The sequence below is a fragment of the Caenorhabditis elegans genome, chromosome IV (assembly GCF_000002985.6).
Source record: "Caenorhabditis elegans chromosome IV".
Taxonomy (NCBI): domain Eukaryota; kingdom Metazoa; phylum Nematoda; class Chromadorea; order Rhabditida; family Rhabditidae; genus Caenorhabditis; species Caenorhabditis elegans.
Window position 1 is genome coordinate 12,636,030 of NC_003282.8, and position 15,562 is coordinate 12,651,591.

Here is a 15,562-nt window from a genome sequence, read left to right on the forward strand (position 1 = left end):
TATTTTTCCTCGATGCCAAAGGCTTTACAAAACATGAGTGCAAAAATTGTGGTGCTTTCCAAAAAAATTGTCGCCAAGCTTTTTTTCTTGCTGATTCAAAACTGGACGAGCTTTTCCGCGGCAAAAAATCAGGATAAGGTTTTTCTGATGATTCGTCACAGCGACTCAATTGCAATTAATAATGTCCCAGAACAGGGACAGTTCATTTATCTTTTTTCCTTTAGGAAGCCGATTTCTACACAGAATCAACCTCTTTTCAGCCATCCCGCAGAGTCCCTCACATTCACATCTGCTCATCAAGAAGCCCGATTTTATGGCCTCGGATGTAGATGCTTTGATCCAAGCCGGATGACTTGAAGGCGCATAGATTACGACAAGGGGAACTGGCGGGCGGATTGTGATGATGACACATCGTTAATTCACACGAAAGGGGAGAACATTTCTGAATCGCAGAGCATTAAAGAGAAAAACGTTTTAAGAGCTTGACTCAAAAAAATGGAGCTCCGCGAGCCAGGGCATATCGGAAACCAACCGAAGAAGAACAATAAGAACGGAAAAGAAAGAAGGTGTTAATTCGAAAAATAAACAATCTCTTGGAAAATGTGAGAGGAAACAAGCAAACGGATACTCTTTGGGAAATAATAAACAATTTTGGGTGAGAGTTTTTGCAACTTTTGCAACATGGCCGCGAAAAAAGGAAAACTCGGCCAACTTTAAAGATGAATAAATTTTAGGAACTTAGAGATTTAATTTTATAAAAAATTTCAGAACATATGAAAGATTTTGTATGCAAAATAAGAAATCTTTGATTTTTTTTCTCAGTTTAAAATCGACAGGGTTATTGAAATCGTTGCAAACAAAATGTTTTTTAATGTTTACCCTAAAAGAAGACAATTTTCAGATTAACAATTTTCTAGAAGAGGTACCACCTGAATTTTTGTAAAAAAAACTTGCAAAGAAATATTAACGTGGTATCATCTATTCGTCGAATCACTGTAAAATGGAAGTCAGATCTTCCAAAACCTGCCTGATGTCTACCTGTCTACCGCCTACATACCTGGAAGGTATTCCATAGGAGCGTGATTTTCACCTCCAAGAACGTGAAAAGTTATTTCAAAAAATGAGAAAAATCACAAAAATATATCGAAAAGTTTGAATAACGCTGTGATAACTGCCTGTGGGGCAAGAAGAAGGCAACCCCAAACACGCCTTCATTAAGAAAAAACTGACTTACATTTAAATTATACCCTACACTTGTTCAGTTTTCTACGAGTTTTTAAAATTTTGAATAAATGTAGTTTAAATATGAATAAGCTTAAAGTTGCACATGAGACCAAGTCAATTGGTCATTTTAAATTTAAAATCCGAAGAGCAAGAGAAGAAAGATAGAAATCGGAATCCTCGCAACCAGAGGGGGGTGCGAACGTACTCGAACAACTGTCATTTCATGATTCTTCCTCTCTGATGTCTCCTCCTTTCACATGATCTCTGACTCAATGATGGATTGGGAATGAGTCAAAACGACGAATGAGAGGACCCTATCTTCTCTGATAATTAAGGGAAGACGACGCTGGACAACCGCCAAGAATTTCGGAATTTGAGTTGAGATGATGCTAGCGGATGACAGGTGACAAATGGAGCCGAGAGGATATTTTCGAGCAGGTTCATGGAGGATTGATGGGGATAATTATGGCTTTATGGACACCGGAAACTGATCAGAAACTGTAAAATATGTTAAGAGACGACAATATCATTTATTGGGATATATTGAACGCTATCTCAAAAATCATCTGTCCTTGTAATGTATATCAAAAATGACAGCAAAAATTCCTTTTTTTAAAGTGCACATTTTTTATTTTGCGTACCTCCTAACCTAAGTAATTTCCATTTAGCAGCTAAATAAAAAAAGTGAAAGAAGGCGACCCCGAGATAGTAGATCTCACAAGAGCACTGACCAGTGTGCACAGTGACATATTGTCTTCTCTGCACTCCACACGTTCACTTCTGGTAACGTTCCCATAATTGGGTTAAATACCACTCATAAGTAACTAGTATGGGACTGAAAAGATACTAAATGAGCTTATTCTAAGGGTGAAGCTTCTGGTAATGTTCCCATAATTGGGTTAGCTACCTCTCATAAGTAACTAGTATGGGACTGAAAAGATACTAAATGAGCTTATTCTAAGGGTGAAGCTTCTGGTAATGTTCCCATAATTGGGTTAGCTACCTCTCATAAGTAACTAGTATGGGACTGAAAAGATACTAAATGAGCTTATTCTAAGGGTGAAGCTTCTGGTAATGTTCCCATAATTGGGTTAAATACCACTCATAAGTAACTAGTATGGGACTGAAAAGATACTAAATGAGCTTATTCTAAGGGTGAAGCTTCTGGTAATGTTCCCATAATTGGGTTAGCTACCACTCATAAGTAACTAGTATGGGACTGAAAAGATACTAAATGAGCTTATTCTAAGGGTGAAGCTTCTGGTAATGTTCCCATAATTGGGTTAAATACCACTCATAAGTAACTAGCATGGGACTGAAAAGTGACTAAATGAGCTTATTCTAAGGATGAAGCTTCTGGTAATGTTCCCATAATTGGGTTAGCTACCTCTCAAGCTTAAGCTCAAGTGAAACTAATATGGTACTGAGTTCAAGAGAATAGCTTTTTTAGCTTTTCATCAGAAAATCTGAGCAGAAATATCAGTTTACTCAGAGTTCGTGAGAAGGATAATGAACATTGCACATCACTCTAAATTGAGGCTACGTGAAAATCTCTCTCAGCTTTAACCAGTTTTTTATCTTTCAATTGTCACGTTTTACGAATAAATATGATTTTTTACAAATGTTCACACTAATTCGGATAGCGTGGCATTTGGGAGATTAAAACATCCTTACTCAATCAATTAAACGTGAGTTTTCCAAGTAGCTTCCACCTAGAGCGACGTGTATTCTTTCCGAACATAGAAAGAAATAAATACAAATAAAAAAAACCAAACTTAACATTGTGGTTCTTCCTTCTCTTCCATCCCTTCAATCCGCGTCCACCTCTCTGCCCGCCACCAACTTCCACCCGACATCCGTCATCTTGTCCATCTTCGGCGACAAGTCCTCCATCGGCTTCCTCCATCGCCCTCCATCGGCTTCCCGATGCTGCCGCTCACCAATCCATCCGCACACCGACCTCCGACCTCCGACCATTGCCAAAGATTGAAACTGAATTGTGACAAGATAAATGAGTTACTTTATATAACAAGCAAACTCACTCTTTTGGTGCTTCACCGTGCACAATTCGCTTGACGATCGCCGATTCCAATCTTCCATCGACCATCCCCTTGGCTGACCGCCACCCGACATCCGCCAACAGCAATTTGTCCGCCATGCTGCTCGAACACCACCAGCCAATGCCACTGCCAACGATTGAAACTAAATTTTGTCAAAAAATCTGCCCTAATATAGCCACGCTTATCAAGATGTACTACATTATCACGCAGCTAAGATTTTTTTTTAAAATTTGTTGTTCCACGTTTTATCATTATTTTTGTTCTTTTTTCTCTTCATTATTTCTGCGTAAAGTAATGAGAAACTGGAATTTATTGCTTTTTTTAACGAGAAATGGTATTGAAAGAAAGTATTTCAGGTAGATTCTCAGATCTCAAATTCTCAGGTCCTGTGCGTCATCTCAGCAAAATAACTTAGATCTCAACAAACATTATCAATCTTTAAATTATCACACATTGTCTTTTTTTTTCCTCATCATGTGTCCTCGTGTCTGCCAAAGCTCAGGTTTTATATATTTTTTAGATAATAAAGCTATTACTTTCAACAAAAATAAAAGTTTTCAACTTCAAATCGATTGGAAGATTAATCAAGAAAACGGACAATGTTTAAATCCACTATGTTTCGACGCGAGAAAAAAACTTATGGTAAACAGCAACTTCTGATTTTTTTGCCACGCGCTATGAGCACTTTTTCATTAATTTTTTAAAAATTAATATATTCGAGAAAATAATATATATACTAAAAATCTTACCAACAATCAAGAAAAATCGATAAAAACGAAAAACTTGGCTCACGAAATCGCCAATGATCAGAAAAGCGGTCATATTAAATTATATTGAACTGATTTAGTGAATTTTCGAGTCAATTTTGAGTTTTATATTTTTATAAGGTTCAAAAAACATTTCAGCTCCTGTAGGAATTCCTGAACGCTGCAGTTTTTCTTTTTTCTGTGCATGCAATTTTATATTAATGACTACAGTATTCGTAAATGTCGTAAGATCTTATGCAAACTGTGTGTACACGACCACGCCAAAGCGCACCGTCAGTGCGAGCAAATTGTTTTTTCAAACAACGAGTTTTTCAGCGTTTTTTGTTTACTTGTTAAAATGAAATTTTCAACTTTCAAACTTAATTTTTTAATTTCAGGACGATGAGCTCGTTCTCCAACGTGGGTTTTGTGCCTCACGATGGAGAAAATGAAGAAGACGCGATAAATTTGGCGCCCAAGAGCAGCGAATCGTTTCCGGCGGAAGATTCAATTTTTGCCGATGGATCGCCACGTCATCGGACTCTTTTTGAGTGGGAAATCATTTGAATTATGCAATTATGGTAAAAATATAATTTTGTAGCTCAAAAAAACGATTCAAATTGCGTCCGCCACTTCTCGCATCGACTCCTCGTGTGATTTGCCGCTTCCAACAAGCAAGCAGCGGCAGCAGTGCTCCATATTTCACCCGTGAGCCGACGTTTCAGCCAATTCAAGAGTTTATCGAGATGTCCGAACATTTTCACGATATTACGTATGTTTTTCGGCTCAGAATTCGAATTTATTGACCATTTTCTAATTTTTCAGCGAAAACTCGCAAGGATATCGGTTTCTTAACACGAAGGTAAGTATCTTCAGCCTGCCGCTGTGCTTTGAACGATTACCTCGATTTGGGCCGCGTTTTTCATCTTTCAAAAAAGAAAAAGACAACAAATGATAAGCAAATGATAGATGTATTAATTTATTTTCGGCATCTCGACACTTTTTGCTTCAGATCTATTTCTGTGTACTTTGAAATCACGCGACAGGAAATTGTGAGAAGAGAAATTTGGCGGTTTTTCCTTGACAATTAATTGACAAAAAAGGATATTTAAGTACTTTTGGGCTCGGTACTAAAAACTTACCGTATTTTCGGCGCAACCCTTCGCGTCTGGGAAATAGAAAGCCAAGAAAACTACTGAGAAACTTTAAAAGTTTGAAGTTTTTCAAAAATTCAGGAAACAAGCCAACAGTCTGAACGTTCGTCTTGAAGAAACAGTTGTTTTCTCAATATTTTCAGTAATTCTGTGCCTTCTTTCGCCCATCGTAAATCAAAAAAGTCTCTAGTAGAGACATATCATAAAATAAATGGTCTCTGTCTTCTCTTCCCACACTTTCCGCCTGTTCCACCCATGACAAACGACGACCTGAAACCTCAAGAGATGATTGTGTTGAAACGGATACATGACAGAAAAAACGAAGATTATTAGATGTCTTCAATATTCTCCATTTCCTGCGTCTTCTCTATTTCTTCCAAACTACGTGAACTGCGCAGGTTGCAGTGATTACATAAAATGACTGATTTGTGTATATCCATCCATCTCCTCTTTCTTTTTTTTTCTTCCGTCGCCTCCATTCGAGACGGTGATGTGATAGCCCTCTGATATCAGTGATGATGGCTAATTTCTGTTTCATTTTTTTATCATCAGTGTCAACAAAATTGGCAAAAAATATAATCAATTGTTGCTGGACGGGCAGCGATTTTTTGTATTGAATTTCTTGATTTTTCTAGAGCTTACGCATAGCTAGATAAATTGTTACAGTACTACGAAATACCATTCTAGCCTAGATTTATCCACAATGCCTATAAATTATTTTCTTAATTTTCAAGAAAATTAAAATAATCGACTTTACTGTAAACAAATTCGATTTGAAATGCTTTTTTCATCAGTTTTTCGATTTTTCTAATCGGGTTTTCTTTCCCATTTTTCTTTTTATTAATTCACCAAATTAGTAGCATCTGTTTGACTTTTTAAATTTTTTTTGCAATCGTATATCTTTTAAAAATAGAAATAAAAAATCTAATGAATTTTTCAGAAAGCGCAAAATTGTCAAAACTAGTTCAATGAGAGATTTTGAAATTCAACTATTTCAATTTTTGCTAAGTTTCAGTTCAAAAATAAATATACAATTATTTACTTTGACTATTTTATCCAGTATTTCAGTAAAAAAATCCTTGAAGTGACGTTACTCATTTTCATAAAATTACGATAGCTCTTCTGTATCACAGCTTCTATAAAAACTTGGTAAAATCAAACAATGTTTCTCCCGTTCCCTTCCATATAGAAAACTGTTTGAATTGTTGTCATATCAAATAATGGGTTTTTCTTCTCGAAACAAATTCATTTCCAATACCAGCTGCCTGCTTTTTCCCCCTTTTCTCTCTTTAAAATATACTTTTTCCCAAATTCCAGGAGCCTTTTTCTCGCCACCATTCGGCGCTTCACCATCCACGGCTAAGTTTCGACGTTCTTCCGAAAGTAATCGACTTTTCACGACGTTGGATTGGTAAATTTCTTTTTTTTCCTGTCGAGAATCTGATCCAAAATGCTTATTTTTTCAGGAAGAGCCCGTGATACTTTGTACAGATTAAGCGTCGCCTATTCCGGTCAAGAAGAGCTAGGAATCGAGAGAGCACGCGACGAGTTAGACGATCGGCGTGAGCATATTAATTTGTCGGAGATATTCGGAGGTTCACATAGTCAGGAGAATTCGTGTAGTTCTGGAGGAGTTTTCAAGTGAGAGTTTTGGAAACATTTTTGGATATTTTGATGTAACTTGGAGAAGGAATTCGAAGCAAAATCCCCATGTCCACTTAAAAAACGCTTTAATAACTTTGGATTTTTCAAAGTTTCCAGCCAGAATTTTTAGTAGAATGCTTTAATTTCAACGCCTACAGTGCTCAAATGCAAGTAATTAAAGTATAAAATTTATAGAAATTATACTTTTTCTTTGGCCGACTTTCGAGGCGGACATTTAATTAAAATAATTATTTTAATCAAGAAAAATAAAATATATTTTCAGTCTAAACTTTGACAAATCCATCGAAGATCGTCAATTGAGCTTTGAGAACATTGATCTTGACTCAACTTCACCACAATCCACCAACGACGTAATCTGGCTCCGCGACATGACGACGGTTTCCACAATATCTGAGCCAATTCTCCATCCAAGCTCGAAAATCTCTTTCACATCATCGTCTCCATCACCACAGAGAAATCCGAAAAATGAAGCACAAAAGAACTCCTCGTCGAAACGAGAAGAAACTTCAATGTTTCGATCGGATCCGATGAAGCTTTATCAGATGATTCTTGTCAAAGAAGCCGCATTCGAATGTGTTGCTGAAATTGGGAAACACGGAAATGTGCAATTTGTTGATGTAGAATTTATTACTGGATTTTTATTTTAAAATAAAACCATTTTTTTTTCCAGCTTAACGCAAAAATGTCGCTCTACTCGCGTACATTTGTCAAACAAATGCGACGATGTGAAGAAATGGAACGAAAATTGCGTTTTCTCGAGAAACAAGTCATCACATGCAAACCAGGTCTTGATCCGAAATCAATTGACTATACAGATCTATCAGCTCCGACACAAGCTGAAATGATTCAATTGGAGCATAAGCTTGATCAGCTGGAACGAGAATTTCTCGATTTGAACAACAATGATTATGCTCTACGCAAGAATTTGAATTCTTCAAAAGAATTTCTTCAAGTTATGCGACTCGTCGATGAGTTCTTTCAAGTGGTACGGAGCAATGGATTTCTTTTTTGAAAATTGGAAATAATGTCCAATTTCATCAAATTTGGTTCAAGTCGATAAAGAAATACTGATTTTATTTAGAAATTACAAAAAAAAAGAAAGAAAAATGGCCGAAAAATTTAGATTTTTGAAAAAAAAACAGAGAAAAAATATTTTAGTTTCTTTTCCGGAAAACAAAATTCCATATTTTGTTAATTTTTTCTTTAAAAAACTACTTTCTCATATGAAAAATGAGTGCTTTCCCCAAAATCGAAGAAAAACCCTATTTTTTTGGAGAAATAATTTTTAAATCGACCAAATTTGATAGATTTAAATAGAAATTTTCGGAAAAAAATTTGAAAACTTTTCTGAAAGTCTCACAATATAAATAATCCCTTTTTTTCAGCACAAAGAGGAAGAGGCGAAAGCGAGATTTGAACGATCAGCCACAACTGATGATATTGTGAGAAATTATCAGAATACAACTAAATAATTAAAATACAATGAATTTTGTAGGAAATGTTCTCGAAATCATTCGGATTCGGCGGACTTCCCAGTAGCAATGAAATGCCATTGACACCATTACTTGGATCCGATGATAATGCATGGTAGGCTTAGAAATATTGAATTGGGCTTTTTAGTCCATTATCAAATCAGAAAAATATATACAAAATTCTTTAAATATGGATTTTTCTATAAAAATAGAAAAAAAACTGAAAACACTGTTAAAACGAAGCAAAAATATTTTTTAGAAAGTTTTTTTCCAGTAAATCGTATCTAATATTCAGAAAATTAATTATTTCCCGATTTCCAGGTTTGTCGCCGGAGTTCTACCACTCGACAAGAAAGAATCATTTGAACGGGTTCTCTGGAGAGCATGCCGCCGTACAGCCTTTGTTCGAACATCAGATGCATCATTTACAGTCAATGATCCGGTTACTGTAAGTTTATTGCTCCAATAACCATTTAAAATCCTAGAATTTCCAGTTGGAACCACTTCAAAAATGCGTGTTTATCGTATTTTTCAAAGGAGAATCACTTCGCCTCATTGTGGAAAAAGTTTGCGACGGGTGAGAAAAATCCGCTGAAAATCTGATTTTTCTGATCAAAGTTTTTTTCAGATTTAACGCTACTCAATATCCATGTCCAAAATCTTCGAAAGATCGTAAAATGAAAATGTCAGAGACTGAAGGGCGAATGAATGATTTGACAGTAGTAATTGATACAACACAGACTCATCGGTATACGGTAGGATTTAGATAATCAATGAAAATTCAAGAAAATCACACGATCATTCTTTTTCCAGATTCTCAAAGATATGTCATTTGAAATTCCGATTTGGCTCAAAAATATTCAAATTCAAAAGTCTGTGTTTGCAGTGATGAATATGTTTACGGTAGACTTGAAATTTGAATAAAATTGATTTTTATAACTAATATTCAGGTTGATACAAATGGTTTCTTGGCTGGAGAATGTTGGATTCCAGCTGCAGAAGAGGATGATGTACGACAGGCACTGCACGATGGATTTGTTCGTTTTTGAAGTTTATCTGGCCGAAAAAAAAATTTGGACCGAAAAACAAAAATTGAAATTTGCGAAAAACCAAAAAAAACTTTTTTTTTTCGTCAAAATACTTTTAAAAAAACTTTAAAAAGTCCCAGTCCTGATGGTAATACTTAAAAATGTTTTTTTGTTGAGATTTTGGAAACTTAATTTGTTTTTGAATTTTTACATGAAATCAATTGAAAAATGTGATTTTTCAGCTTAAGTTTGCCGTTTTTCAGTCATTTTCACTAAAAGTTCGAATTTTTAGTCAGAATTTGGCGATAACATGCTCTGGCTTTTGTAACTATTTTTTCGAACGAAATTCGGTGAAAAATACAGGCTTTCAGCTTAAATTTGTAATTTTTATTCGAGATTCGCGAAATTTTAGTCTGTTTGTAAATGATTTAGTGTATTTCCAGAGTCATGTCGTCAAAAATTAAATTTAATTGAATTTCGAAAAAAAAATCGAATAATGAAAAATCTGCCTGTTTTCAGAAAGCCAGTGGAACAGAAGTTGAGCCAATTCTCAATGAGCTTTGGACGAATGCTCCGCCGCCGACATTCCACAGAACGAACAAATTCACGAATGTATTTCAAAGTATTGTTGATTCATATGGTGTCAGTCAATATTGTGAAGTTAATCCAGGTAGGCATTTTGGAGAATACGAAAAATCTTAAAAATTTCAAAAAAAAAATTTCAAAAAAATAATAGAAAAACGAAAATTTTCGATTTTTCGATTCTCTGGAAAATCGAAAAATCGAAAAAAAAAAATGTTCAGAAAATTAACCATAAAATATGATTTTTAATCTAATTTTGTTTATATTGATAAGAAAAAACATTAAAATTTCTTCTAAAAAGAAGAATGATGGCCAAAATATTGAGCTAATTTTTGAAAAATCGAAATTTTTTTCGAAAATCGAAAAAACGAAAATTTTTTGATTTTCTGAAAAATCGAAATCCGTTCTGAAATTTCCAAAAAACCACAATTTGCCAGAAATTTCGGCAAATCGGCAATGTTCCGATTTGCCGATTTGCCGGAAAATAATATTTATGATTGGATATAAAATTCCCACCGGCTACAGTTCATCTGATTTCTTTACAGCTCCCTATACGATAATCACATTTCCATTCTTGTTTGCTGTTATGTTTGGTGATGCTGCTCACGGAGCAATTCTACTACTCGCTGCACTCTTCTTTATCCGAAATGAACGAAAAATTGAATCCAAGAAGATTCGTGATGAGGTATCAGTGTTTTATCACATTTATACACGTAATAATTTCAGATTTTCAATACATTCTACGGCGGTCGTTACATTATGATGCTAATGGGAATATTCTCAATTTATACAGGATTTCTGTACAACGACGCGTTTGCCAAATCATTTAATGTATTTGGAAGTGGTTGGAGCAATTCTTACAAGTTTGTCACGGATTTCGGAGTTTTTCAAAAAAAAAATTTAATTTCAGTGAAACTCAGTTGGATTGGTGGATAGCTCGATCGTATCGAAAACATCGTGAATATTCGTTGGAATTGGTTCCGGAAAAATCGTTTGATATTGAGGTACCATTCGAGAATGGAATTTTGCGAAGTGTTGGTCTCGACACGACCGGAACTTTGCAGTTACCGTACCCAGCAAGGATGTCGGCGACAATTTTGTTTTTGGTTTCTGGAAATCGAAAAATTAAAAAAGATTTTTATTTTCTTAAAAAAAAAACTGGCGTCCAAAAAAAGGAGAAAAATATTTTTAAAAAATAACGAAATGTTTTTTTGTCAGGGAAATCGAAAAACGAAAAAATTTTGATTTTTCGATTCTCCGGAAAATTGAAAAATCTTAAAAAAAAAATTCAGAACATTAACCAGGCAATTCAATTTTTTTACAATCAAATTTTTTATGTTGGTAAAAAACATAAGAGAAAAAATTTAAAATATTTCCAGAAAACGTATCCATTCGGAGTTGATCCAATCTGGAATATTGCTGATAATCGTCTCTCTTTCCTTAATTCAATGAAAATGAAAGCATCAGTAATTATAGGAATTACTCAAATGACATTTGGTGTTTTTCTGTCGGTTTTGAATCATATGTGAGTTTTTGGTTTCTAAAAGTAAAATAAAATAAGATTACGGTATGTGTGGTACAGAAGCTTACAAAAATAATTTTTAAATGTAAAAAAAAAAAGATTTTTTATTTGAAAATTACATCTCAATTTAGCTAAAAACGTTTCAGAAAAAGACCATTTTTGAGACGAAATTTCAACATTTTCGGCTGTAAAATTTGACGAAAATTATATTTTGTTCTGCCTACATTTGCGCAACGATCAAAATTAAATTCAGCTCTTTCCTTCTTTTTTTTGCTGTAATAAAGATCAAAATTTCTAAAGAACATTTCAAAACATTATTAAAAATTATCTACTTCACCTCCTAACCAGGCCTGGGACCAAAAAATTTATTTTGTCCAGAAAACAAAAAATTGAAATTTGCGAAAAACCACAAAAAAAATTTGAATTAGTTTTTAACAAACCGTAAAAAAGTGAAAATTTTTTGGCTTTTTTGTTGATTTTTCAAATTGAAAAAAAAACAACAAAAAAAATCAGAAAATTCAATTTTTCGTCAAAATACCAAAACAAAACCAAAAAAGTCGCAGCCCTGCTCCTAACCTCATATTTCAGTCACTTCAAATCCTACATCGACATAATCTCGAATTTCATTCCCCAAGTGATCTTCCTCTCGTGTATATTCATTTATCTGTGCATTCAAATCATTGTGAAATGGATTTTCTTCAGTGTAAATGCCGAAAACGTATTTGGTTTCGAGTATCCAGGTTTGAGAAGTCAATCGATTAAAAATTCTGAATTAAAAACCATTTAAGGTTCCCATTGTGCACCATCACTGCTCATTGGTCTCATCAATATGTTCATGTTCAAAAAAAGAAATGAAGGATATTTGAATGAAAATGGAGAAGTTTACTCGAATTGTCATCTTGGCTATTGGTATCCAAATCAGGTATATTTGTGTTGTTTTCGGAAAAAAAAGGGAAATTTTGCCAACTTTTTCAAAATTATTGTGTATTACTTGGTATGAAGGAAACAATCAACAATTGTTTGTTTTTTAGTCAAATTTTTTTTTTGCAACAGCCCAAGTAAAATAAGGCAAACACGAAACTATTCAAAATGCAATAATATTTCAGCGACTCGTCGAAACAATTCTCATTTCAATTTCACTTGCATGTATTCCTATTATGCTTTTTGGCAAACCACTTTGGGTTCGATTCGTCACTTCGAAACGCCACAAGCTTCAGGAAAATAAGAGTTTGAAAAGTTTGCGAAGGAATGGAACTACCGTCAGTGCTCCAACGAGCCCGGTTGTCGATGCAGGACCACCGAGATTTGTATGTTTTAATATGTGCGACATATTGCCGATTGAAATTGAAATTCTGAAATTTCCAAAAAACAGTGCAAAACCACAATTTGTCCAAAATGTTCGGCAATTGCCGTTTTTCCGGCAAATTCGGCGCCTTGCCGGAAATTTCAATTCCGGCCATTTGTAGATTTTACAAAGATTTCTTAAAATGCTCTATAAAAACTATTAATCTTTTTTTATAGGAAGACGCAGAACTATTACTAGCTGATGAACTCGACATTGGAGAAGACATTCATCATTCACTATCTGACATTTTTGTGCATCAAGCAATTCACACAATTGAGTTCGTACTTGGATGTGTATCTCATACGGCTTCATATCTTCGTCTTTGGGCATTATCGTTGGCTCATGCACGTTAGTTATCTTTTTTCATTCCCGATTAATTAAAATAATTATATTTTTTCAGAGCTCTCGGAAGTAATGTGGCATATGGTACTCATTCAGGGAATTCATACAGTCGATCATATTGAAAATGAGACTATTGCGATGTGTTTGAAGCCGGTTGTTGCTTGTGTTGTACGTTTTTTTTTGGATTATAAGTTAGAATATTTGAAAAAAAATCAGAAATTGTATACTGCACTTTTGCGAAAAATTTTCAAACGGCTAAATTAATTTTAATTTTCCAGAAACATGATGGTTACTGTAGCGCGACCAAAGCTTCGATTTTCTTTTAATTAATTTTTTTGGAAGTTTTAGAACTCTTTTTCGTTTATAAAACGGATTTATATGTTAGTTGAAAATGTAAAAAATTCAAAAAAAAATCACAAAAATTGCTATCAAAATACAGTTGCAATTTAACAAATACTATAGCTGTGAGAAAATTTAAAGATTTTTCTGATTTTTTTTTCCAATTTGTATTAAAAGTGTTTTCATTAATTATTGACTTGAAACGGAACTAATCAGACATTTTTTCACAACAAAAAAGTTTTCTTTTAATTTTTAATCATTGATTTTTAGGGCTATTTTAGTGCTTCAGCTATTTTTTTTTTCTGCTTAACAAGTCTTCTTTATGGAAAAACGTATGAAAAAGAGAAAGTGTATGTTTCAAATTTATAACCGAAAAAATGAAGAAAAACCGGTTAATATAGCCGGAATACGCAAATATATCGAAACTAGATCACTGATTTGAACGGGAATTCTAAAATAATTCAAAATTGAAAAAAAAAACATATCATAAAAAAATTTTACAGTTAAATTGGGTATATTGAGACTGTTTTCTGTCATTTAGGGAAAAACCACAGATGATACTCCAACGCTGGATAATTTTTTTTCTTTTGAATATATTTGTCGCTCAGAAAATATTTATTTTAAGTACAGAAAATTGAAAAAAAAAAACTGCAATTTTTTTCATAAAAATCAATCCATAATTTTCAGGCATTCTTCATATTCGCATCGCTTTCCCTCTCAATTCTGATAATGATGGAAGGTCTATCTGCATTCTTGCATGCTCTACGTCTTCATTGGGTCGAATTCCAATCAAAATTCTATCTGGGAACAGGACACCCATTCCATGCATTTTATTTGAAAGAAAGTCTCGAAAATGCTCAACTAATTACTGAAGAAACCGATCGACTTGCTGACATTTCCAGTGGTCAACACCTACATATTTAGATAGTAGTACTAATTTCTTTTTTCCAAAAAAAAACAACTCACCAAATTCTTAATTTTTTATTGCCAAATGCCTTTGCCTGATCTGTGATTTTAAATGATTCTAGGAACTTTTAAAAGTATTTTTTAAATTTACCTCAGTTTTTCTTTGAGGATTCTGAAATATGTTGATTGTTGTATTATATGATATTGCCCTTTATTGAATGAAATGTTTGTAGATTCTATTCAAGGCAGCGTGATTTATACAATTTATATGATCTTTTTTCTTTTTTTTTTGATTTTAGAAAACGGAAATGTGTATATAAAACCTCACAAAAAATGGGTTTCTCAACCAATAAGCGATAAGCTCTGCCCACTTTTGAACCAATCAACGGGAGTGGGCGGAGCTTGTCGCTGATTGGTCCTGCAGTTCTCATTTGAAGGGAATTCAAAAATTTAGCGGAGTATATATACTCTTGCATTTCCCCTATTACATGAACACTGCATTCTGATAATGCGTATTGTAGTACATATTTGACGAGCAAAATATCTCGTAGCGAAAGCTACAGTATTTCTTAAATGACTACTGTAGCGCTTGTGTCGATTTACGAAAGTCATTTATTTTTGAACAGTGGCAGCGATATTCCATTTTTGCTTAATTTTAATACATATTCTATGGATGAAAAAATTATCAAAATTCATTTCGAAAATCGACACGAGAGCTACAGTAGTCATTTAAAGAATTACTGTAGTTTTCGCTACGAGATATTTTGCGCGTCAAATAAGTTGCGCAATACGCATTCTTAGAATATTGTGTTCTCGTAATATCTGTGTTTGTAGAGTAGAGGCCACCCATCTAGAATGCCCTCCTCTAGTGTTCTATCCCTTAATATATTCATTCATCAGCTGGCGAGTGAGAAGGTGACGCCATTGGTGGCCCATCACCTCCTCCGGCCTATTTAACCAGTAAATGAATGTATTAAATACTATACTTAAGAATGATAAACAGCTTAGGATTTCCTACAACAACTTATGAATCTAATTTAGACAATGCGCCAATTTCCAGCACTTCGACCCTCATTTTTCCAGCGAAAACGATCCAATTCAAGCCAAAAAAAGAGTGAATTACATATATATTTCTGTTTCTCAAATCTCTCCCCAATTTGAACACTTTCTCTTCTCA

The 15,562-nt window shown here is 34.1% G+C and overlaps 2 protein-coding genes across 4 annotated transcripts; one reads left to right on the forward strand and one right to left on the reverse strand.

Moving 5' to 3' along the window:
* Nucleotides 1–3,083: 3,083 nt before the first annotated feature.
* C26H9A.3 (Transcriptional regulator) lies at nucleotides 3,084–3,382 on the reverse strand (the record flags this gene model as incomplete). The annotated part of the gene is made up of 2 exons (NM_001268726.1): nucleotides 3,084–3,216; nucleotides 3,267–3,382. The coding sequence occupies 2 exons, from the start codon at nucleotides 3,380–3,382 to the stop codon at nucleotides 3,084–3,086; spliced, it is 249 nt and encodes an 82-aa protein (NP_001255655.1).
* A 1,050-nt stretch (nucleotides 3,383–4,432) lies between these two features.
* vha-7 (V-type proton ATPase 116 kDa subunit a 4) lies at nucleotides 4,433–14,623 on the forward strand (the record flags this gene model as incomplete). 3 transcript variants are annotated; one of them, NM_001392418.1, is made up of 25 exons in its annotated part: nucleotides 4,433–4,581; nucleotides 4,632–4,802; nucleotides 4,856–4,892; nucleotides 6,502–6,595; nucleotides 6,651–6,825; nucleotides 7,112–7,466; nucleotides 7,520–7,834; nucleotides 8,235–8,291; nucleotides 8,345–8,436; nucleotides 8,643–8,769; nucleotides 8,816–8,898; nucleotides 8,950–9,076; nucleotides 9,135–9,224; nucleotides 9,272–9,358; nucleotides 9,869–10,019; nucleotides 10,477–10,616; nucleotides 10,658–10,794; nucleotides 10,842–10,935; nucleotides 11,311–11,456; nucleotides 12,042–12,193; nucleotides 12,242–12,375; nucleotides 12,560–12,760; nucleotides 12,975–13,146; nucleotides 13,199–13,308; nucleotides 14,167–14,623. In NM_001392418.1, 25 exons carry the CDS (start codon nucleotides 4,433–4,435, stop codon nucleotides 14,401–14,403), a joined length of 3,633 nt encoding a protein of 1,210 aa, NP_001379486.1. In that variant the 3' UTR covers nucleotides 14,404–14,623. The 3 variants fall into 3 exon arrangements, with proteins under 3 accessions (NP_001379486.1, NP_001299937.1, NP_001379242.1); NM_001392419.1 differs by lacking the exons at nucleotides 4,433–4,581; nucleotides 4,632–4,802; nucleotides 4,856–4,892; nucleotides 6,502–6,595; nucleotides 6,651–6,825 and having other exon boundaries at nucleotides 7,218–7,466; nucleotides 14,167–14,568; NM_001313008.3 differs by lacking the exons at nucleotides 7,520–7,834; nucleotides 8,235–8,291; nucleotides 8,345–8,436; ... (14 more) ...; nucleotides 13,199–13,308; nucleotides 14,167–14,623 and having other exon boundaries at nucleotides 7,112–7,514.
* Nucleotides 14,624–15,562: the final 939 nt, after the last annotated feature.